A 24,455-nucleotide genomic window follows, 5' to 3' on the forward strand; every position below is an offset into this window, starting at 1 on the left:
TTATTTAATTATCTGTTTTATTTATTAATTTATTTTTATTAAGGTTTTCTGCAATATACAGACATACATACATAACATATAACATCATACATAACATTATCGAACTATATTCTGCAAGGGTCCATTCTGCATTATGAGTAATTTCACTTTTGTATATTGAACTGATTAAAATCCCTCATCACCACCATCCACCATCTATATTGTATAGTATTTTCTAGGTAAAACTCAAGGTTAGTAGACTTTTTCACATTTTTAGTACTTAATTGGACCACCGACCACTGAACTTTCCAACACAAACACCCGGGAAAGACACAGAGAACCAGTTTGGCTTCCTGATGTAGGTTATTCAGTGTCACAGCCGACTATGATTACAAGAGCTCTATCAGAAAGACATGTACATTTAAGAAATCTAAAAAAGAAAACAAACATAAGAAACACATAATTTAAAGAGAGCAAGAATACAAACTTGGGAAAACATAGTCTACAAAAGTGTGGTACATGCAGTGGTATTAGTATATATAACTGTGAAGCAAGCCAGGACGCATAAAAAAGCTGGACTCTTAAAATCCCCTCTCTCTGTGAAGCTTGCTGCACTCACTGCAGATTGTTTATACAGTCATCTGTCTTGCTTACTTCCCTTTTTAAGAATATGCCTACAAAAGGCTGAGCATAGCATAACATTACATAGCTATGCATAGCGTAGTATGTAACATTTTACACACACATATGCAACAGAGAGATACTAACTCAAAGTATCTAATCATTACTAGGTCATGTGTTTCTGATAAATATAAACTCTTTGCATGAAGCATCAGATATGATTAAAAAAAAGGGACATACATGGTGTACTGTTATATTTGGATAAGCAGACTTAGAGAGAAAGATCAACAAAATGTTCCTCATTATCAGACTTTTAAAAACAGACTGTGTCAGTCAGGATAACGATGAGAGAAAGCTTGAAAGTTCTACTTTCTCACCAATGAACAATGATTGACACCATGCAGGATCATGCTCAAAGCATGAAAGCTGCATGTCACAGAATCATTGACAAGACGAGTTAAATTTAAATTTTAAATATTAAATATTAACAGTTGTATGGGAGTAGATAGAACGACTAATGTATTGATCAATTTAAAAAATCGATTTATAAAGGATGATAATTGATGATGGTACAGAGACTTCAAACATACCATAAAATTCTTTGATATCTGTATTTATTCCTGAGGAAATACTAAACAGGTAAAGTCAGATGAGCAACAACTGAGATACGGAGTGCAGGGGCCCATTCCACAGTGTGTTTCCCAGAAACTCTGATTTTATGTGAAGATCTACTTCAACTAACCACAGGATTTTTTGTTCCCCCTGAATGTGGTTCCCCGACAACTCTGATGAGTCATGACTGTGAACCCATTGAGGTGATATACTGTAACTGGGCCAAGTGACTACAATTCCTTTCCAGCACAAACAAATCAAACAACAAAGCTTTAGAAAACAACCTTTTCCTGCTATACAATGGAGCCTGTATAAAGAGATATGATCTGAGCTATTCACCAAAATAAAACAAAATCATACCAAGTATCCAGTGAACTCTTAGACTGAAACTAAATTTTAAATCTCCTTGAGAAAAATGACACACATTGTTGTGTCAGATAAACGTATGGGCGACTTTAAACTTTGAAAGTCAGCTAAAGTAACAAAATGGAAATACTAAAGTACAATATGTACAAGTAAGTCATTTAATCACAGTTTTTATAACTATTTAAGCAATTTTAATGCAAAGATGCCAAACATTTATTGGCTTCAACTTCAAATGTGAGATTTTCCCTTTTATTTTTCCTTTTGACTGCAATGTTTCGACTGTTGATGCTCCTACACAAGCTTTGTATATCTATTTCAATATCTATTTATATGTTCTTTGCACTAGATGCTCAATTACATTTTGTTGTCTCAGTACTTGTACTTTGTGCAATGAACATAAAGTTGAATCTAATCTAATCAGATTTAATATTTAATCATTTTAACTGATTTTTAAAAAATAACTTTAATAGATTTTGGTAGGACAAAACGTCCACTGTGAAGGTGTCTCTTGGTGGCCATGAGACCTTATGATGGTCATTTCTCAATACTTGAGGAATTTTCTTTTTTTTACAAACCAAATAATCAAATTTATTCATCTCAAAATAAATCACTCATATTGGAACTTTTCTCACATTTTGACATGAAACAGTAGCGTAGACACAGGTGTTTCCAATGATACTAATTAGGGATCTGTTCCATTCAGGTCAAACACAGTGTATGGGGGATGCTGCTGTGCCGTGCATGTTGGCTCATTGGAAAAGCTCTGATGCAATAAATGTAAGCTTAATTAGGATAATTGCTAACACCTGTGTTTGCCTACCATTTCATGTCATTGATTGCAGCTCCACCTGAACTAACTAGGTTTAAAAAATAAAAATAATAAAAATTAATTATCTGATGCCACATGTTAACAAGTTTTAGTGTACAGCAGAGTTTTGTTTACATGATGTTGTTAGTGTGATACTTCCCTGAACATGATCATTGCCCCCCTCTCTTCCTCCCCTCACCTGTTGCCATGGTAACCTACTATCCGGTTGGCTAGGAAACGGGTTTTTCAAGCCGGGTTTGACCTGTTAGTGAAACTATCTGTACTGTCTGTCCATTGTGTGTGTGTGTGTGTGTGTGTGTGTGTGTGTGTGTGTGTGTGTGTGTGTGTGTGTGTGTGTATGTGTGTGTGTCTACATGTCTGATAAACACAAGTTGTCGGAGAACCGCCCATCCAGAGTATTTAAGCCAATCAGAAAACAAAGCATACTGAAACTGAAGGAAGATGCACAGCGAGCGGAGGAAAGTTGGTGTGTTTAAATGGTGACAGGGGTACGTTAGGCTTTGTCAACGCTTCTCAGCTGGATGTGTTATTAGTAGCTCCAGCACTGGTTACGCTTAAATGGCTTAAAACAATCCCTGCTATTTATAACACTCCGGTTCCGAGTTTTGACGATCGCTTGCCTTGATTGAAGTCGACAACAAGAAAACGTGAGAAATGCATTGTCTCGGCATTCTTGTCATGTTGTGGGACCTGTCTCTGGCTTTCACTGCTCCAGTGGGTAAGAAGCTTGCCTCTTTTTGCATTGCTTTGCTAGTAACCGAGAAATACAGAGAAGAAACTGGATAACACTGGCTCATGTACGCGTTAGCGACTGCACATTGATGTTCAGTAATGCAGTTTATTAAGATCCGTGCTGCTAGTTTTTATACTTTACGTTTCTACCAGGTAATTGCACAACTGACTTACAAAAGTATCGTGCAGCCACGCCTGCTGGATGTCAAAAGCCTGCAACTGAGTAAACCCTGCCTATGTGACATTTAGTGTGACAGATAATGTGTTCATCTGTGCTATCCTCCCATCCTATTTGGCAACAGATTGACACGACTCAACATAACAGAAACAGTAATAATTAGTCCTTCTGTGACAGTGTCAACAAAAACTGGAAATAAAAAAATAAAATAAAAACATATCTTGTGTCTTGTACCAATAAAACTGGTCACACAGTGTAGGTTCCTTTTTATTCTGCTTTAAAATGCAATGACTAGTTACTTTACAGATTTAAAAAAAAAAATCACCATGACCAGTGCACACTTAAAGGGACCATACCTTTTGAATAGATGCTTTTACTTTTGGTTTAACAGCTATAATTTATTCAGATTTTTAAACATTGCGGCAGAGCTGTTTCAAGATTTGAGTATTTTCTGTTTCATTCTAGATTATTTTGCATCTCCTGTTACATGAAAACATTCCTACAGGAATGTTTGAGTCTCCTTTTATACATGTTAAGGCATGTGTTTTGGTCTGTCTCCCTTTTAGACACCATAATAGTGCAGGTCCAGCAGTGGGGAGTGGTGGGTGCTCAGAGGGTCGTGGACCAGGTCCTCCTCAATGGAGTTTCTCTGACCGATGCAAGCCAGGAAGTTGACAACATTGTGCAAGCAATATCAGCTGACGCACTCCTTCCAACTCTTATCAGTGTGAACCAGAGTTTACTTCCCAGTAAGAAAATCACCATTTTCTTGGAATGATTGTAATGTGAAAGTTGACAAGTTGTTTGTTAATAGACTTTATCTTACTCCCAAGAAAACCACACTGTTCTTCGTTCACGTGAATGCATCCTGGAGGGGTCTCAGCTGCACTGGACCGACCGTGTGTTCTGTGATGGGGAGGTTTATCTGACTCTAGACCACAGCGATATGTGGACAGCCCACGTACCACAGGCACTGGCCATCAAAGCCCTGTGGGACCAAGAAGTGCAACGCACAAAGACTGAGAGGATCCGCCTGGAGGAGGGATGTGTCAAACTTATGAGAGAATTGAGATTGTCTGAGGTGCAGTCAGGTATATATTCTTTCTTGCTTTTGATAATATTTCGAACATCATCAAGCTTTAACAGTAACTATAATAGTAGCAAACGCGATGAATCATTAATCATATCAATAAGAATTATTTACAGCAATTCCCTCCCTCATGGCATTTTGATTTTAGCCCTAACTTGATGTTCTTACGTGCTGTACTGACTTGTCTGCATTCGTCATGAGTGATTAGGAGTTTTATTGTAAGGCAGGACACATTCTAGCTTGTTCATTCACACTAGTGATAACAGATAAAATTAATCGCATTATTAGAGCATCTGTTCTGGGTATCTTTACCTTTTCTAGTTGTTTAGATTATTTTTAGGGTTAAAAATCAGGGTGCAGGAGCTTGAATACTGCTGGTGGTTGTGGATTGTAGCGGCAGCTGATGGCATTTCAGAGTCATATGATACAATGGGTGCTAAAAATGAAAGGGTTATATGAAAGTAAGACCCCACTTTGTTCTTGTGATTTCAACAGTCCACCTCTACATTCAGTACCCATAAATCTGATGGTGATTTCAGTTTTGTTTACGTGCAGTTGAGTTACAATTTTTGAATTCTTTTCATAGCTCAAGGCATTCCTTTGCCTCAGTTTCTGATTCCTGTCATGGCACTTGTGGCATTCATCGGACTAGTCTTGATCAGCCTTGTCCTCTCCAAAGGCTATGGTGAGTAAATAAGATTTTAACTTTCTGTTTGGATAACAATAAAAGAAGCTTTACAGCCATTTATCACCGCATAGTTAAAAACAGCCTTCATGAAGCAGTAAAATGATTTATTCCCGTGGATGGAATGCAATCTTGTGTTGAATATCGTCAGAAAACAGCATGAACTTTGTAATCTTTACGTCTGCTTTAGTTTAATATCTCATTCACCCTGATGAAATGCAGCAGAACTTGGGTATTTTTTTCAAATGTGTCCTGTCACATGACTTTTGGTATGGAGTCTCATACTCATGGGGAAATCTAAAGCGTAGTCATGTGTTTTGTCTTTCTCACACTCTCTGCCTAGGTTTGAGGCACCCTGGAGGTAAGACAACAACAATCTCTATGTTTTCTCTCAGGTCACTGTAGACTGTAGGCTTCTCAGTTAATAGTCATGGGGAAAGCTTGCTAGAGAGTTAAATATTAAATGAACTTAACGAACTCCTCATTCCTTTTCTTCGTGCTTTTTAATTTTCATGTGTGTTTTGTTCATCCTGAGTCACATTTGCAATACAATATGTACAGTATGGCCTTGCTTTTATTACTCTATGACTACATTTGCCAGGTCAGATGACAGAGATGACAGTCTCTCAAATATAACTGAGTCCACATACACAGTTTTATTGTTAATGATATGCAATAATCCTAAACAGTGACTGCACAGTTCATTGTGGCTTATTTCTTCCTTGTGTTTTTTGATTGCCTTGCAGGTGTTATTGGCTCTGTCATACATTACCCAAAGGATATGACTGATATGCCCCAAGAAATAAAGGGCAATGGTTACCGTACCTTGTAATGCTAAGGTCCAGCTGATCAGGTTCACATTTGAGCTTACACTTTCTATTGCTGCATGTCCTCTTGCTGATTTAACACTTTTCCTTCTGTGTATGGATAGTGTTGCTCCATGAATGTAACCAAAGAAGCTTTGCTACAGAACCAACAGCCTGTATGAAACGCATGTGGTCTGTATTTCAAACCACATAATTTTATGCACTTTAATGCATGTGTGTCACACTGTACACTGGTGTTTTTATTGCATATGATTTTAAAACTTAAAAGAGTATATACACAGAGTACAATAAATGATATGTTCACTGGCTGCAGGAATAAGCTTCTTTTTGCACAAATCCTAACGGTAAGAGCAGACTTTGATTTATGGACTAAGATATTCGAATAAACAATTTCTGTGGAAATATATGAATGTTCAATTTCAGGCATATTTAATACAATGCACAATGTTACAAACTGTCTTACAGTCCGTAGATAAAGCTCTGCTGAAACACGTGTTTTGTTTTGCCACTGTTTGACCGATTCCAGTAAAACTCTGCTAAACACTGGATGGACAAAGTGTGTTAAGTTATCCAAAGAGTCAGATAGCACCGTGTTGTTTTTGGTTAAATCATATTATATATTTCTGTAAATTTTTGTGAAAGTCTGTTTTCCTGGATCATTTGTAAATATTCAAATAAAGATACTTTTATTGTACATTTAATTTATTTTGTCAGATTTTTTTTTTTTTTTGAATTAAAAAATAAAATAATCAATTGATACTTTTGTTGGTCATCCTCTAAGGAATATCCAAAATGAAGCACTTGATATAAACAGTTTGACTTTTTACATTCACTGTTGTACTCTGCCTTAACAACTATTGATGAGACAGCTTATATTCAACAGAAAGAGTAGGACATTTGTGCCATGTTAATGATTATAGAGTTTTCAAAATGGCATGTTGGTGTGATGGTTTAGAAGTTTGAACATGTGCAGCTCATTTCCATAATAATAGGAAAATATGGTAATTCTCTTGCTTTTTAACACCAGCACAAAGAGCTGTATCAGCTGCAGTCTCAGATTATCCTTCTGCTTTCTTAAAACACATCATGACACACACACATTAAGGTCCAGATGTGATGTTTTAAACTGATCAGAGTGGCCCTGTGTGAAGCCAAAATCTCATTTGTCTTTTTGTGGTGCTCAAAAGATAACTGTTGTTTGTTCAGATGTCAGTTCATGTCACTGTATGTATATATTAGAGTGTACTGAATAAAAATCTCCAAAACAACTCTAGTTGTATCTTTTTGGGCTATGATGATGTTGGAGCACACTTTCATTTAATTAGCTTTAGGTAAGATTTTCATCTACTGAACCTGTGTGATTCATGTAATCTTTATTCAGAATATTATTCAGACTTCTATTGACTTTCTAGGTTTTTGTTGTTAGTGTTGTACGCTGCCTCATAAAATGCTGATGAGATGGCTTTTATCGATCAAGAAAAGAGTAGGACATGTGCACCTCATTAGTGATTATAGAGCACCTTCAGTCAGAGACTGCTGGCACGAAGATGCTCCACAGAGAGACACAAGAAGTCTTTCTTACCTGTGAGGATCAGTCTCTACAACTCCTCCCTCAAAATATCAGACGAGTTATCGAACTTACTTGTGCAATATATAAGTGCAATCTTCCACACTGCACTTTAAACAATCAGTCTATTCTTTGTAGAGTCTCTCAAAGACTAAATTCTTTATAAGGTTTTAGATTTACATATTGTATAGTTCACTGTTACTTGGCTTTTATGTTACTGTTACTGGTTTTATTTAACTGTTATTTATACCTGTGTATATAGTGTTAAAATGGATATCTTATAAGTGTATAGTGTTAAAGTTTTTTTTCTTTTTCTTGGGATTTTACTATCCAACCTCTATAGTGTTCATTACTACTATCTAACTTACTGTTTGGGAGCTGCTGTAACGAACACAATTTTCCTGTGGGGGATTAATAAAGTATTTCTGATTCTGATTTGAAAATGGCAGACTCTCAAGTTTGTATAATGATTTAGGAGTTTATACATTTTCAGCTGATTTCCATAATGACTGCTCCAAAAGAAAAAAGGGGAAACACGATCATTCCCTCAGTGGGATACTCACTGTTTTGGGTATTTTACGTTTCACACAGGGGTAGTACCACCTCTTGACCAGTAGATGGCAGTAAAAATTTGATGGGAAGAGAACGTCGATCTCGCCGGAAGTTCTCTCCACCAATCACATGAACGCATTCGTAAACGTTGCCATAGCGACGCCAGGGAGATAACCGCAGCTCCTTGAACGAACCAATCACAGGGGCGCTTCAGGCATTTAAACCGTGTGGCGTCTACGTCACGAAATTCAAAAAGAGAGAGAGAGAAACGGCCAGTGGTGCTACAGAGTGATACACGGTTTTCTTGACGAGGTGAGATTATTTAAAGTGCTACATTTATAATTCAGTTCAATTAGTCATTTAATGAAACTGCTAACGTGGCGGCTAATGCTACTGAAGTGAATCGCTTGTTTTTGGTCAATGATGGCTTGCGCGTGACTAGGTTTAGGTAATAGCTGTACCTACACACAATAATGTGTGGTTGCTAAAATAGTTCGAGCTCATGTTAAACGAAACCTTGTTTAATTTTAATCTAACTTAAGTTTTCTTGCTCACAGCAGCATGAATAATATTATGATCATATTATCATGATAATATTAGCCACTTAAACTTCACTTTTTGTGTGCAGATCGTGTGAAAACCTGGACAAAATGGCGCAGTTCGGGTTTGAGAACGACGTCCACAGTATCTTGAAGCTGGACATGCCCATCACAAACGCTCCCATGGCGAGGTGGCAGAGAAAGGCCAGTTCATCAAACACCTCGTCCGTGAGCGGCCTGTCGCCTGGCAAGTCTGCCAATGTGTCGCTGAGCTCGTCAAAAACGCCGAGCAAAACACCAGGTACCCTTTTTTGTGTTTATGCAACTTTACGACTTAAAGAAGTGCAGTGGTGTGTCCAAATGTTAACCAGTGTGGCATATTTTCCTTTTTTTTTTTTTTTTTTCTCCTCATAGGCAAAAATAAAAAACAAACTCCCTCTAAGACAGGGGCCGACCGCTTCATTCCCACCAGAAACAGCAAACAAATGGATGTGGCAAATTTCCTGCTCACAAAGGAGAATGAGCCTGTGGACACAAACAACGCAGCAGGAACATCTGTAAGTTATACTGATACCTACAAGCCTTTATAAAATGAAGGCATTTATTGACTTACACTGACATCTGTGCCTCTTTGTTTTTTTTTGAAGGAAAACCAAAAAGCCTGGTCTTTGTCACTAAATGGATACAACATAGAAGATGCCAAGATCCTGCACCTTGGAGGGAAGCCACTGAATGCCCCAGAAGGTAAGAACAATTATGTGCCGACCTGGTAAGGTGCAATAATATCACATGTATGGATTATTTATTATATTTTTGTCTAATTTACAGGCTACCAGAACAACTTGAAAGTCCTCTACAGTCAGGCAACAACTCCTGCCTCTGTCAAAAAGACAAGATACATTTCCTCAGCTCCCGACAGAATCTTGGATGCTCCTGAGATTCGAAATGATTTTTGTATGTTTGGCATTTCAGAGTTTTGTTTTTTCCCCTAACTTCTACACACAACTTCAGTGCACATTTTATCTTAGTCTTTATACCTACATGTATATTGCTCTTTATTAAGCAAACATTCATTGTGTGTTTGTTTTTATTTTTTTTTTCTTCCCCCTCCACAGATTTGAATCTTCTTGACTGGAGCAGTCGAAATGTTCTTGCTGTAGCGCTTCATAACAGTGTTTACTTGTGGGATGCCACTCAAGGAGACGTTACTCTCCTCATGAAGTTGGAGCGTGAGGAGGACTACATCTGCTCAGTGTCCTGGACCAAAGAGGGGAGCTACCTTGCTATCGGCACTCGTGACTGCAAAGTTCAGGTCAGTGACTGAACACAGCACTGTGGTTCATAAAGACACATGGCACTCAAAAAATTATCTCATATTGGTACTTGTGTTTGTTTTTAGTTGTGGGATGTTGAAAACCAGAAGCGTCTGCGCAGCATGGCCAGCCATACAGCCAGGGTTGGTAGCCTGAGCTGGAATGACCATGTCCTGTCCAGGTACAGTTACTTCTCCTGATACAAATTTACACTCACAATGATGTGTTTGTTTTTTTACTTAATGTGATGTTTCACTCCCTCTTAGTGGCTCACGATCAGGGCACATCCACCATCATGATGTGAGGGTGGCAGAACATCACATTGCCACACTCACTGGTCACTCGCAGGAGGTGTGCGGGCTAAAGTGGTCTCCCGATGGGCGATACCTGGCCAGTGGAGGCAATGACAACTTGGTGTGTGTATGGCCCCGTGTGCAGGAGGGCAGCGTCAGCAACAACAGCCAGGCGGTCCGCTGCTGGAGTGAACATCAAGGAGCTGTCAAGGTGAGCAGATTCATACTTTAACTAGCAAACAGAACTTGAACATTTTTCTTGGTGAAACATTTTCAGAACTGGAATAAAATGCAACTAAAGTTTCAACTCACTGTTGTTGCTATTCTAGGCTTTGGCCTGGTGTCCATGGCAGCCAAATATCCTGGCATCTGGAGGTGGTACCAGTGACCGTCACATCCGCATCTGGAATGTAAACAGTGGCTCCTGCATCAGCTCCCTTGACACTCAGTCCCAGGTAACTACACACTTTTGGACCCTTGAGTTTGAATGCACATTTTTATGATATAGCTTTATTTTTTCTTAAATGACACACTTTGCTTTTCAGATCTCATCAATGGTGTTTGCACCCAACTACAAGGAGCTGGTCTCTGCCCATGGCTATGTCCACAACAATGTTGTTATCTGGAAGTACCCCTCTCTCACCAGGGTTGCAGAGCTCAATGGTAAGTCACATTTTGACTCGATGGTCTCTGTACTTCACATGTAATTTGCTTTTTAAATATCTATTCAGTGAACTGGACTTGTTGTACTTCATGCTTTCTGCTGGTCTAAACATCATGATTTTATATTTAGGCCACGAGGACAGAGTTCTCAGTTTGACCATGAGTCCAGACTGCTCTTCCATTGCAACTGTTGCTGGAGACGAGACTATTCGTCTATGGAAGGGCTTCGAAGTGGATCCTCTTAAGAAGGCCAAACAGAAGATGATCAAATCAACTAGCGGTGTCATTCAACAGTCAATCAGATAATCTGTCTTGACTTTTGAGGTTAAAATCTATGCTAAATGAGTTATGTGCAAATGTTTTATTTAATCCACAATAAAGATTTCCACCCAGTGTTTTAGCCTTAAATGGAAACTTACTGCACTGATTGCATGGTCGTGTAATGGGTCGTTAGTCTTAATCATTATACTGGTCTAATGTGGTAAAGTACAAGTGTTGAATGTTGGCTTTTAAGCTGTATTATATTTTTATTTTAAAGAAGTGTATTTAAGACCTTCACTTGGCTTTTATTGCATAATCAAGATGCATTGTATACAGTAGACTGGATTACAAATAAATAGTTTGTTTACCGTACGTGTCAGTTCATGGGTTTTAGTTCTGTACATTAGTGCTAAAATAGGAGCAAATCAAAAATGAATTAGTATTGTCAAGTCCAGTCCCTGTGTGATGGTGTTGCCAGTAATAAGTTACAGAAATAAATTAATGCATCATCAGACCAATTCCCACCACAACTTTAGTGTATCATAGTATAGTGTATACTTGACAGATTAACCAAAAGCAACACACAGGGTTAATGTGCTGGATTTTATATAATTTTTATTTCATAGGTGCCTTCATGTCACCCAAATAACAGAAACAAATTTAAAGAACCATAAGTATATCAAATTACAAGAATACAACATTAAAAACAGGTTAAAATAGGACAATGCAATTGAATCAGATGAAAAAGGCTTTTAAACAGGTGGGTTTTAAGTGTAGACTTGAATTGTGAGAGTGAGTTGAGGTTCCTTATGACGAAAACATTAAATATGCTGCTTAATTGTATTGCATGTACATAGTTTGTTTACCTGTCAAGCTCCTTTTTTTAGCTGTACTTTAGTCTGTATATGTACATCCTTTACATCTTTCTCAGCTTATGTCCTCCTCTGTAAGTCGCTTTGGATAAAAGCGTCTGCTAAATGTAATGTCAAGAGCAAAATGTAACCGGAGTCAAAGTCCTCATGTGTACACATACCTGGCAATAAGTGATTCTGATTCTGATACTCGTCCCTATCAGGGACAAGTAGACTGTAAACAGTGAGATTGGGATTGGCGGTGTCTGTTGTAGAAACTTGGTTTTGTCCCCTTAAATGGAATTAATAATTAAAATCACCAACATTAATTTAAATCAACCACTGTCAAAAGACCAAAACTCAATAATCGTGGATATAGGATCACTCATGGTCTGATTGCAACAGCGCAGCAGTACAGATAAATGATAACAATGATAGGCACCCAGGTGTCTTACTGCCTGGAAGCAATTACACACATCTAATTATACTCTCAGATATGAAAGCTTCCCGACGTACCCGCCTGCGAGGGTGGTTCAAACAGCTGTTTGATGGCTGGCATGTACTGTATTATGCAATGAATGCAGACAGTTTGCATTTTATTTAAGATGGAGGAAGGTTCTACCTAATGCAGGGTTTCACTGCAACCTCTCAGACTGTAAAATGTTGGAGACCTGTTTTACAGGAATGACAAGAGGTCATGTAAAGGTGTTTTGCTGGGGGTAAAAGTAAACAGAGGTGTAGGAAATTATTTAAAAAATTGATTAATGGCTTTTTGGTTGAAACATTTGGAAACGGGAAAAGAAATTACAAAACACTACTTCTGTTTAAGTAAGAATCAAGTGAATCCATTGAACATTATGAGGATTAGTTGTAACATAAAACAGATCCTGGAATTATCCTGGCAAATATCAGATCAAGTTTAAAAAGGCTGGCAGTGCTTCCAACCAAGACCATCTCTCCTGTCATCGGTGCATATATTTAATCAACAAATACAGTAAAAACACTGGTAGGTTTATCAATCAGTACATTCTGCAGTGATATTCAGAGCACCAATCTTCATACAGTGTTCATCATAGTTAATAGTTTTCGCAACGCAACTAACAAACACAATGTGACAAGTAGAGATCACTGGAAAAACATAACATGGCATTCATATCCCAACAAGTGTGCACAAGGAAAACTCAGTTTATACCGAAATTATGAAGAGTAGAAGCAGCATATTGAAATCTGTGCCCTTCACATTATGCTTTGAGATATGAACAACATATTCATAGGTAGCTCTAAAGAGCCATCTCGGTTCCAGAATTACCAAGTTAGATTTCTTTTACTTTTCCCATGACGATTTTACCATTGGTGTGGTGGTGTACATTCCCATCCTATAGGTGCTTCCAATTGGCCACCACAGTGAAATGTTCACTGGCTGAGCCGTTCAGTTTTGGTTTGTCCTCTGAGGCAGGGAGCCGCTTACCCTTTATGTAGGCCTCTATGTAAAAGTTGGAGAAGAGGAAGAAGAAAAGGACACAACCCAGCCAAATGAGAGGGATCCAAAGGGGAACCTGGTAGTCACACTTCTCCATGAAGTAGTACTGGCTGATGTGAATGGAGACCAGAATGAACTGTGACTGTAAAATGACAAGGAAAGGACAGATGAAAATCGAATTCCAACCCAGATTCATGGTAACATCAAATGTGCCAGTCATTTCATTATGAATAAATCTTTGAAGGACATACAAGCTGGATGGCAGTCAAGTACTTTTTCCACCACAGGTATTTCTTGAAGCGAGGTCCTGCAGCAGAGAGTCCGTAGTAGAAGTACATAATAACATGGACAGCTGAATTCACCAAGGCATGGAAAGAGCCCATTCCGGCAACTTGAGAGAGGAAAATCACACAGGATTGTTTTGTTAGATATCACAACTAAACAATGTATGTACATATGTTTGTATTAATATTATGTAAACATTACCAGGGGTCAAGGTGATGCCCCACCACCAGCACCAGGGCGTGAAGGAGTGATGGAATACATGGAGAAATGTGATCTGATCTGGTTTCTTCCTCAAGACAAAGAATACCTTAAAAAAAAAGAAAAAAAGACCAAGCTTAATTTAACATGCACAAAAGATAAAAAGAAAAAAGTCAAATTATCAGAAATATTTGGAGAGATAAAAAAAAATAGAACTTACTGTGTCGAGGAGTTCAGTGAATTTTGAAAAGTAAAACCACCAAGTCACATTAACCATCTGGGAGAAAGAAAGTAAGAATAGCGCTGTCAAATATCCAATTTCAGACACTAATATTTATTTTCCAAAGCATTAGAACAGTAGTTAGTGCTCCTCTGCTCTGAAACAAATTTACTGGCTTACTCTTAAAGCCTCCGGGGAATTTGAGGTATCAATAAGGTCACATCTCCACGTATAGGTGGTGCCCCATCCAGACATCAAGAACTAGGTGTGAAAAAACAACACATCAGCAGCTGCTATTTGAACTTCACAAGCTCTCTGGTTTATGAAGAAACATGGTCAGCAAATAAAAGTCATTTTGCCTACCTCATACACCAAGTAGGCGTTCAGTAAAATCATGCTGAGGTTGTAGACAATCATGGCTGTCTTGAGACGGAAGGGCTTGCGGTTTGCCATTAGGCGAGGTCCAGCGTACACTGAGAAGAAGACATAGGCCAACAGGATGGAGGTCATCGGTATTGGGCTCTGCATCAGTGGGAAGTCTCTGATTCGAGCATCTGGCAGAAAACAAAAACACACACTCTTCATTGTCTCAGCACGCCGGTAATGGATGCTTACAGATATCTGAGGCTGATTCTCTTTCCACACAGTATTTTATTATGCCATTACATCATTTATATTTGAACAAAGTTGAGGTGTAAATCTGCAACAGAGATAAAGACACTTACCAGTCCTCAACCGTAGAGAATTGTGGTATTTTATAATGTTTGATACAGCGTCCTGCAGCATGGTGACTGCTTGTGTTTTGTCCTAATAAACGCCTGAAAATTAAGAAGAGACAAAAGAGTGAGAAGCCGAGCTGAAAGTGAGGTTGGTTGGGCAGGTGAGTTACAAAGCTGTGAGCTCATTTGCAGGAAACTCTCATACTGTGACCGTAAAAATGTTGGAGACCTGTTTTACAGGAATGACAAGAGCTCATGTAAAAGTGTTTTGCTGCGGGTAAAAGTAAACAGAGATAAAAAATTGATTAATGGCTTTTTGGGTGAAACATTTGGAAACGGAAAAAAGAAATTACAGAACACTTTATTTCTGTTTAAGTAAGAAACAAGTGAATCTATTGAACATGATGAGGATAGTTGTAACATAAAACAGATCCTGGAATTATCCTAAAATTCTTTTTTGTGGCAAATATCAGATCAGGTTTAAAAAGGCTGGCAGTGCTTCCCACCAAGACCATCTCTCCTGTCATCAGTGCATATATTTAATCAGCAAATACAGCAAAAATAATGGTAGGTTTATCAATCAGTATATACATTCTGCAGTGATATTCAGAATATTCAGAAGCAGGCATCTACAGTGAACTTTTATTATTAAATCCTAACTTCATTAAGAATTAACTTCATGATTAAATAATAGACTGTACAGTGTTGCAAAACTTAATGGATTAATAAGAGTCATGCTAGCGAAACAAATGGTAGTGCAGTGTTCATCATAGTTAATAGTTTTCACAACGCAACTAACAAACACAATGTGACAAGTAGAGATCACTGGCAAAACACAACATGCCATTTCATATCCCAACAAGTGTGCACAAGAAAAACTCAGCTTATACCAAAAAAATACTTGTTTGTTTTAATTTGTTTACTGGTTCTTTTTATTTAAGAATTTTCTGAAAAAAAAAGATAATAAAGCATTTTCTATTATGAACTTTGTCCTAATTCTTTCCCTGGTTTTAACTATTTAATAATAAAAAAGGAAACATCACAAAAAACACTTAAGATCATGAAAATTAATTGAGATTTAGCAATTCAATGATGCATCCACCATATTTATTGAAAAGTATCGATATCGTCGATACTGGCCCATATTTACTTGGTATCGAATTTATACCAAAATATAAATAAATACTCTGCCAATGACTAACAGAGCAAGTCAAACAGGTAAGGCAAAGAACTTGGCCCTTAGAGCCAGCCTAGCCAACTAACTGAGCTCAAAGATATTCGCTCATCAAGAATTTCCAGGGAGTAAAACTACAGAACAAGCAAAAGTAAAACACTTTGAATAGCAAGTCCTCAGCACTCACTCGGTTGTGGGGAAAGCCACTACACAGCCAGGGCAGGCGCACTTCAAATCAGAGGATTGGACAGATTAAAAAAATAAAAAAACACTTGTGAAGGTGATCAGGTGAAAACAGGATACATGCAAAGCTAGTCCGTGGATGGTAGTCTCCAGTGTCTATGATTTTTACTAAGAGTCCAACAAGAGCTGAAAGTCCTACAGGTAACAAATGTAGACAGACTGAGAGAGCAAGCAAGAAGGAGATGAGTAAAAGCGTGAGGCCAACTATGATAAGTATGGGACTGGAATCATTCAACGCAATTTAAACTCCAAGGCACTACAGACCTTGCTAGTTTCAGAACCACACCCTGTTTAAATGCTAAGCCCCACCTTCCTAGCCTCACTTAGCCTGTTTGTGATTGGACTGTCTCATCAGTGTTAGGGAAAGGAAGGATGGGGTTAGAGAGTTACAGGCTCTGATTAAAGAAACCCAGCAGTGACTGGCTGTCAAGTTCTGTGTGTTTTTGTAACCACAACTCTGCCCAAACTTGAAAAAATGCTTGATCAACGATTGAAGGGTGCAAAGGACAACTCAATTCTTCTTATTCTTCCATCACATGCTGTGGTCAGGCCTCTTCTTAAAAAGCCTAATCTTGACCCCTCAGTGTTATCTCATTTTAGACCTGTCTCTAATCTGCCCTTTCTTTCTAAGGTTTTATAAAAAGTTGTTTTTATTCAATTACAGTCCTTTCTTGAGGATAACTCTGTTCTTGAGAAGTTCCAATCTGGGTTTAGGTCTCTTCACAGCACAGAGTCTGCACTGTTAAACGTGCACAATGATATTGCTCTTTCCGTGGATGCCAAGTGCCCTGTTGTACTAGTGCTTCTTCACCTCACAGAAGCCTTTGACACGGTGGACCACGCAGTCCTCCTGTCATGTCTAAGTAATTATGTTGGCATCCATGGCACTGTATTAAAGTGGTTTATGTCATACTTATCCAGTAGAACCTTCTCTGTTATGGTTGGTGACCTGTCCTCTTCGATTGCCCCTCTTTCCTGTGGAGTTCCACAAGGATCTATTCTTGGCCCTATACTCTTCTCATTGTACATGTTACCACTTGGGTCAATTATAGCCAGGCACAACCTTTCTTTTTACTGTTATGCAGACGATTTACAAATCTATCTGCCAGTGAAGCCAAACAGTAATGGACAATGTTTGTTGTTTGATTGTCTTAATGATATTAAGCAGTGGTTGGGTCAAAATTTTCTTCATTTAGACTGAATGTATTGTGTTTGGGGATACTGTGACGGCTGGCCTTGGCACCCTGTCTTCTAAGCTGAGTTCAACCATCAGAAACCTGGGAGTGACCTTTGACAGTTATCTCAGGTTTGACAAACACATCAACAATGTTGTCAGGACTAGGTTTTTCCAGTTGCGTCTCCTGGCCAAAGTTAAAATGTTTTTAAGCCATTACGACCAGTACTCGAGTTGAGGGGGGGGATGGCATCCCCCCTGGGGGAAAAATGGTCAAAGTCATCCCTCTTCTAAAATGGTCATCCCTTCTTCCATCCCTTATGGCATTTTATCAATGCATGTGAAAATTACTTATATTTAACACTGGAAATAGAATTACCATTCGACATTTAGGGGGGCTTTATGATAATCAGTCTATTACCTATGACAGCGGTTTTCAAAGTGTGAGGCGCGCCTCCCTTGGGGGGCGCCAGAGGACTTCAGGGGAGGCACGGCGGGGGAAAAAATAAAAATATATCTTACAAAGATATGTGTCTCATCACTGTGCGATGAAAACTCGGCGAGCTAGCCCCAAAGAGTAGAAAAAAAAATGACACAGTATGTCTTATCTTTGTTGTTTTGTGCCAAAAGTTCTATTTCAGCGAAGAAACGCTGCTAATGTCTCTGCTTTAGTTTGAATCAGTCAATCAATCACTCCTGGTTGTTACATAAAGACAAAGAGGCTTTGACAGTGAAGTGTGACCTCTTGCTGCGATATACTAACTTTGGGTTTACTTCATTCTGGATCGTCATTGGTGGGTCAAAGGTGAATGTGGGCGGTACTAATAGATTCTCCTGACTCTGATTGGTCGACAGGTGACAGGCGTCAATCATCCACACACTGTGTTGTGTTGGCCTTAGCAGCACCGCTAGCTGCTACCTGCTGCTTCATATTCTTTTAATACCGCTTGTTTCAAACATCGCGTCGTCTTAAAACTCGAAGTCTTCTTTCCTCCTCCTTAAATTGTGTTTTTTTAAGTGACGATGTTTTTTTAACAAAAATGTGTATAAATGTATTTAAATATGTTTAAAAACACACAAAGATGTTAAAAACATACACAAAGTTGTGTTTAAAAAATATTTGAGCACATTCACAAATAATGTTTTTACAAATATGTTTAAAAAAGATGTGAATGACATGTTGTCCATAGTTAAGTGGTTATTGTTTCTTTCCGATAAATAGTATTGTCTTGTGCAGGCCATGCAACTGAGAATGCAAGCTATGAATCAGATGGGATTTAGGATTTGCCATGTCTAGCAAGTCACCCTAAAATTGACTAGAATGCAGGAAATTGCATCTAAGAAATACAAAATTTTCTGGGGGAGGAACCCCAGACCCCCCTGCTGGAAAATATGTCACATAAATGAAAAATGTCACCATCCCCCCTGGTTTCATTTTACAACTCAACTACTGATTACGACCTTGAGAAAGCCATCCATGCCATAATAAGCTCAAGGTGCAATGCACTTCATGTCGGTGTCTCCCAGTCTTCTCTCAGTCGCCTTCAACTTGGGCAAAACGCTGCTGCCCGTCTTTTAACCAACACCAACAGACGTGCGCATATCACTCCTGTTCTTAACTCCCTTCATTGGCTTCCTGTCCTTTATAGAATTGATTTTAAACTTTTAATGTTTGTTTTTAAAGTTCTTAACGGCCTCGCCTCATCGTATTTATCTGAGCTTTTAACTGTCCACAATCCTGGTAGAGCTCTGAGGTCTACAAATCAACTTTTACTTGAAGTGCCCAGGTCAAAATATAAACACTGGGGTGACCGAGCCTTTTCCGTTGCTGCCCCCAGGCTCTGGAATCAGCTCCTCGTCGAGATGCGTCTTGTTTCTGACCTGGGCCTTTTAAAATCCAGGCTAAAAACCCACCTATTTAGGATGGCTTTTAACACCCAGTAGTATGATGACACTTTTATCTTATCTTATTCGATTTTGTTGTATTTTATTGTTTTTACTATTCCTTTATTGTTTTTAATTTGTTTGTTTACCTTATTGTTCTCTTTATTTATTATCTGCTGTAAAGCACTTTGCATTTTTATTGTTTTAACAATGGGTATGATGATTTCAGTATGCATGAATAAATGATGAAATTGAATAGAATAGAACAGGTTGATAACCTTCTAGAAACAGAACAGACATTCATTAGTCTCAAATAAATAAATAACAGTAAATATTTTCCCTTTAAAGTTTCTTGATTCTTAACCAAAGCAATTCAAGTTAACTTAGAATCTCAAACCATCTATGTAAAGTATCATTATACATAATTAAATTGACCTAAATCAAGAATCAAGAATAATTAGCATACCAGTCATTCAACTTAAACTGTAATTTACTTAATAATTAACGCCACTTGTGTAGAAGCATGACCTCATTTAATATCAACATTAAAGTTGTTTATTTCCTACCAGTTGCGTCTCTCAGATTGATCAGGAATTGTGGTCCTTCCTTACTTCCAGGTGCAGATGAAAAAGACTAGCTGCAACCAAACATTTAGTGCCATGCCTTCCCAGCAGGCAAATATGGTCCCTCTAAGAGTTCCTGCTGAGTGCACCAACATCTCTTGTGTGGTTGCACTCTGCAGGTTTGGAGTGCAGATTCCCCAGTAAATGCTCTTGAAAATGACCTGATCTGACATAACACTGGCTAATTGCAATAAAAAGCCTCCAGCGGAAACTCCCCAAGAGTCAACAAGGGTCATGTTAGCAAAACAAATGGTAGTGTAGGTCAAGCTTTCAAGCCTGAGCTGAAAAATACTATCAGTGAGAAAATGAGCACCAATCTTCATACAGTGTTTATCATAGTTAATAGTTTTCACAACGCAACTAACAAACACAATGTGACAAGTAGAGATCACTGGCAAAACACAACATGGCATTCATATCCCAACAAGTGTGCACAAGAAAAACTCAGCTTATACCAAAATTATGAAGAGTAGAAGCAGCATATTGAAATCTGTGCCCTTCCATTATGCTTTGAGATATGAACGACATATTCATAGGTAGCTCTAAAAAGCCTCCATTTCAGTTCCAGAGTCACCAAGTTAGATTTCTTTTACTTTTCCTATGACGATTTTACCATTGGTGTGGTGGTGTACATTCCCATTCTCCAGGTGCTTCCCATTGGCCTCCACAGTGATATGTTGACTGGCTGAGCCGTTCAGTTTTGTTTGTCCTCTGAGGCAGGGAGCCGCTTACCCTTTACATAGACCTCTATCCAAGAGATGGAGAAGAGAAGGAAGAAAAGGACACAACACATCCAAATGAGATGGATCCAAAGGGGAACCTGGTAGTCACACTTCTCCATGAAGTAGTACTGGCTGATGTGAATGGAGACCAGAATGAACTGTAACTGTAAAATGACAAGGAAAGGACAGATGAAAATGACGAATTACAACCCAGATTCATGGTAACCTCAAATGTGCCAGTCATTTCATTATGAATAAATCTTTGAAGGACATACAAACGGGATGACAATCAGGTACTTTTTCCACCATAGGTATTTCTTGAAGCGAGGTCCTGCAGCAGAGAGTGCACCGTAGATGTACATAAGAAAATGGACAGCTGAATTCACCATGGCATGGAAAGAGCCCATTCCTCCAACTTGAGAGAGGAAAATCAGACAGGATTGTTTTGTCAGACATCACAACTAAACAATGTATATATGTATGTTTGTATTAATATTATGTAAACATTACCAGGGGTCAAGGTGACGCCCCACCACAAAATCCAGGGTATGAAGGAGTGATGGAATACAGAAATAAACGTGATCTGGCTTTGTTTCTTCTTAAGGACATAGAATACCTTAAAAAAAACAAAAATAAGACCAAGCTTAATTTAACATGCACAAAAGATAAAAATAAAAAAAGTCAAATTATCAGAAATATTTGGAGAGATAAAAAAAAAAAAATAGAACTTACTGTGTCGAGGAGTTCAGTGTATTTTGAAAAATAATACCACCAAGCCACATTAACCATCTGGGAGAAAGAGAGTAAGAATAGGGCTGTCAAATATCCAATTTCAGACACTAATATTTATTTTCCAAAGCATTAGAACAGTAGTTAGTGCTCCTCTGCTCTGAAACAAATTTACTGGCTTACTCTTAAAGCCTCCGGGGAATTTGAGGTATCAATAAGGTCACATCTCCACGTATAGGTGGTGCCCCATCCAGACATCAAGAACTAGGTGTGAAAAAACAACACATCAACAGCTGCTATTTGAACTTCACAAGCTCTCTGGTTTATGAAGAAACATGGTCAGCAAATAAAAGTCATTTTGCCTACCTCATGCACCAAGTAGGCGTTCAGTGAAACCATGCAGAGGTCGTAGACAATTATGGCTTTGTTGACATGGAAGGGCTTGCGGTTTGCCATTAGGCGAGGTCCAACGTACACTGAGAAGAAGACATAGGCCAACAGGATGGAGGTCATCGGTACTGGGCTCTGCATCAGTGGGAAGTCTCTGATTCGAGGATCTGGCAGAAAACAAAAACACACACTCTTCATTGTCGCAGCACGCCGGTAATGGATGCTTACAGATATCTGAGGCTGATTCTCTTTCCACACAGTATTTTATTATGCCATTACATCATTTATATTTGAACAAAGTTGAGGTGTAAATCTGCAAAAGAGATAAAGACACTTACCAGTCCTCAACCGTAGAGAATTGTGGTATTTTATAATGTTTGATACAGCGTCCTGCAACATGGTGACTGCTTATGTTTTGTCTTAATAAACGCCTGAAAATTAAGAAGAGACAAAAGAGTGAGAAGCCGAGCTGAAAGCGAGGTTGGTTGGGCAGGTGAGTTACAAAGCTGTGAGCTCATTTGCAGGAAACTCTCATACTGTGACCGTAAAAATGTTGGAGACCTGTTTTACAGGAATGACAAGAGCTTATGTAAAAGTGTTTTGCTGGGGGTAAAAGTAAACAGAGGTGTAGGAAATTATAAAAAAAATAATTAATGGCTTTTTGAGTGAAACATTTGGAAACGGGAAAAGAAATTACAAAACACTTTATTTCTGTTTAAGTAAGAAACAAGTGAATCTATTGAACATTATGAGGATGGTTGTAACACAAAACAGATCCTGGAATTATCCTAAAATTCTTTTTTGTGGCAAATATCAGATCAAGTTTAAAAAGGCTGGCAGTGCTTCCAACCAAGACCATCTCTCCTGTTATCAGTGCATATATTTAATCAACAAATACAGCAAAAATACTGGTAGGTTTATTAATCAGTTTATGCCGTATTTTCCGGACTATACGCCGCTGTTTTTGTCCCACGCTTTGAACCATGCGGCTTATACAAAGATGCAGCTTTTCTATTGATTTTTCTTCAGTCGCCACGGGGCCCTCTAACAGGAAGTGCAAAAACGAGACAGACAGGGGAAGTCAGTGCAAAGAAGAACACGCTGGTTTTTATTTAGCACATGCAACACAACATGCACGACAAATTATTAACAGCAAATTATTTTCACACCCTCACGCCCTCATCATGAAAAGCACACGAAAAAGTTCGTATGATGCAGCTTTTAAGTTGAAGGCCATCAATCTGGCTATCCAGGAAGCAAATAGAGCTGCTGCACGTAAGCTTGGCGTTAATGAATCCATGGTGAGATGTTGGAGATGGCAGCGGCAACAATCAGTTCAGGTATATAAATAAACATTTACGGTACAAAATCTCTCTGTATATCCGGTAAATATCTTATTTCTCAACCTGGATATCAGTGGCTTATAGTCCGGTGTGGCCTATATATGTAATTTTTTTTTTTTTTTAAGAAACTTACTGGGTGCTGCTTATATTCAGGTGTGCTCTGTAGTCGGAAAATATGGTACATTCTGCAGTGATATTCAGAAGCAGGCATCTACAGTGTACTTTTATCATTAAATCCTAACTTCATTAAGAATTAACTTCATTATTAAAAAATAGACGGTACAGTGTTGCAAAACTCAGAATGGATTAATAAGGGTCAACAAGGGTCATGCTAGCAAAACAAATTGGTAGTGTAGGTCAAGCTTTCAAGCCTAAGACATGGCATTCATATCACAAGTGTGCACAAGAAAAACTCAGCTTATAATAAAATTATGAAGAGAAGAAGCAGCATATGGAATTTTTTTTTTGTCAGTGCAGAGCAGGCACACTTTGTTTCTCAACAGTACTTGTTTGTTTTATTTGTTTACTGGTTTGCGAGTACTTTTTATTTAAGATTTTTTTTTGAAAAAAAAAAGATAATAAAGCATTTTCTATTTAATTATATACTTTGTCCTAATTCTTTCCTGGGTTTTAACTATTTAATAATAAAAAAGGAAACATCACAAAAAACACTTAAGTTCATGAAAATTAATTAATTAATTATCGAATCCATACTAAAATATAAATAAATAAATAAATACTCTGCCAATGACTAACAGAGCAAGTCAAACAGGTGAGGCAAAGAACCTGGCCCTTAGAGCCAGCGTAGCCAACTGAGCTCAAAGATATGAGCTCATCAAGAATTTCCAGGGTGTAAAACTACAGAACAAGCAAAAGTAAAACACTTTGTTTCAAGCAGCTGAATTAATGTTTTTGGCTCAAATCCAGCACCTGACACCAGTCCTACCTCAATGCATTAACAAGAACCTTATCTTTACATTCCCGCACAAATGATAAATGATCTCAGAGCCTTGAAATTGCTAAAATACTTTTCTGTTGTCAGTGACTCACCTGCTGAGCACAAGTCCTCAGCACTCACTCTCGTTTGTTTGAAAGCCACTACACAGCCAGGGCAGGCGGCACTTCAAATCAGAGGATCCAACAAATAAAAAAAATTAAAAAACACTAGTGAAGGTGATCAGGTGAAAATAGGATACATGCAAAGCTAGTCCGTGGGTGGTAGTCTCCAGCTGTCCTCAAGTGTCTATGATTTTTACTAAGAGTCCAACAAGAGCTGAAAGTCCTACAGGTAACAAATGTAGACAGACTGAGAC

General features: G+C 38.3%; 3 protein-coding genes and 1 pseudogene across 4 annotated transcripts; 2 read left to right on the forward strand and 2 right to left on the reverse strand.

Moving 5' to 3' along the window:
- The first annotated feature begins 2,732 nt into the window (after positions 1–2,732).
- si:dkeyp-13a3.10 (uncharacterized) lies at positions 2,733–6,620 on the forward strand. The gene is made up of 6 exons (XM_010743640.3): positions 2,733–3,125; positions 3,884–4,066; positions 4,151–4,408; positions 4,994–5,092; positions 5,436–5,453; positions 5,839–6,620. Exons 1-6 carry the CDS (start codon positions 3,062–3,064, stop codon positions 5,922–5,924), a joined length of 708 nt encoding a protein of 235 aa, XP_010741942.2. The 5' UTR covers positions 2,733–3,061; the 3' UTR covers positions 5,925–6,620.
- A 1,594-nt stretch (positions 6,621–8,214) lies between these two features.
- On the forward strand, positions 8,215–11,481 carry cdc20 (cell division cycle 20 homolog). The gene is made up of 11 exons (XM_010743641.3): positions 8,215–8,350; positions 8,667–8,878; positions 8,992–9,134; positions 9,225–9,321; positions 9,406–9,531; positions 9,693–9,889; positions 9,977–10,071; positions 10,157–10,394; positions 10,513–10,638; positions 10,729–10,846; positions 10,977–11,481. The coding sequence occupies exons 2-11, from the start codon at positions 8,689–8,691 to the stop codon at positions 11,150–11,152; spliced, it is 1,506 nt and encodes a 501-aa protein (XP_010741943.1). The 5' UTR covers positions 8,215–8,350; positions 8,667–8,688; the 3' UTR covers positions 11,153–11,481.
- Positions 11,482–12,713: 1,232 nt separating this feature from the next.
- On the reverse strand, positions 12,714–24,280 carry LOC113748143 (elongation of very long chain fatty acids protein 1-like). 2 transcript variants are annotated; one of them, XM_027290929.1, is made up of 8 exons: positions 24,193–24,280; positions 14,867–14,959; positions 14,505–14,695; positions 14,322–14,402; positions 14,142–14,198; positions 13,925–14,030; positions 13,690–13,829; positions 12,714–13,580 (listed from the first exon to the last, which is right to left on the reverse strand). In XM_027290929.1, the coding sequence occupies exons 2-8, from the start codon at positions 14,925–14,927 to the stop codon at positions 13,335–13,337; spliced, it is 882 nt and encodes a 293-aa protein (XP_027146730.1). In that variant the 5' UTR covers positions 14,928–14,959; positions 24,193–24,280; the 3' UTR covers positions 12,714–13,334. The 2 variants fall into 2 exon arrangements, with proteins under 2 accessions (XP_027146730.1, XP_027146733.1); XM_027290932.1 differs by lacking the exon at positions 24,193–24,280 and adding an exon at positions 16,222–16,806.
- On the reverse strand, positions 19,530–24,324 carry LOC104940183 (elongation of very long chain fatty acids protein 1-like; annotated as a pseudogene).
- Positions 24,325–24,455: the final 131 nt, after the last annotated feature.

Source organism: Larimichthys crocea, chromosome II (assembly GCF_000972845.2).
Source record: "Larimichthys crocea isolate SSNF chromosome II, L_crocea_2.0, whole genome shotgun sequence".
NCBI classification, from domain to species: domain Eukaryota; kingdom Metazoa; phylum Chordata; class Actinopteri; family Sciaenidae; genus Larimichthys; species Larimichthys crocea.

Excerpts from the sequence above, each read along its gene's own strand:
- LOC113748143 (XM_027290929.1), bottom strand. The coding sequence starts at position 14,927 with ATGCTGCAGGACGCTGTATCAAACATTATAAAATACCACAATTCTCTA. Across the intron at positions 13,830-13,924 it reads GGGCATCACCTTGACCCCTG|TTGCCGGAATGGGCTCTTTC; the intron begins GTAATGTTTACA and ends TCCTCTCTCAAG. Across the intron at positions 13,581-13,689 it reads ACTTGACTGCCATCCAGCTT|TCACAGTTCATTCTGGTCTC; the intron begins GTATGTCCTTCA and ends GTCATTTTACAG.
- si:dkeyp-13a3.10 (XM_010743640.3), top strand. The coding sequence starts at position 3,062 with ATGCATTGTCTCGGCATTCTTGTCATGTTGTGGGACCTGTCTCTGGCT. Across the intron at positions 3,126-3,883 it reads GGCTTTCACTGCTCCAGTGG|ACACCATAATAGTGCAGGTC; the intron begins GTAAGAAGCTTG and ends TCTCCCTTTTAG. Across the intron at positions 4,409-4,993 it reads ATTGTCTGAGGTGCAGTCAG|CTCAAGGCATTCCTTTGCCT; the intron begins GTATATATTCTT and ends TTCTTTTCATAG.
- cdc20 (XM_010743641.3), top strand. The coding sequence starts at position 8,689 with ATGGCGCAGTTCGGGTTTGAGAACGACGTCCACAGTATCTTGAAGCTG. Across the intron at positions 9,322-9,405 it reads GCCACTGAATGCCCCAGAAG|GCTACCAGAACAACTTGAAA; the intron begins GTAAGAACAATT and ends TCTAATTTACAG. Across the intron at positions 10,395-10,512 it reads AACATCAAGGAGCTGTCAAG|GCTTTGGCCTGGTGTCCATG; the intron begins GTGAGCAGATTC and ends TTGCTATTCTAG.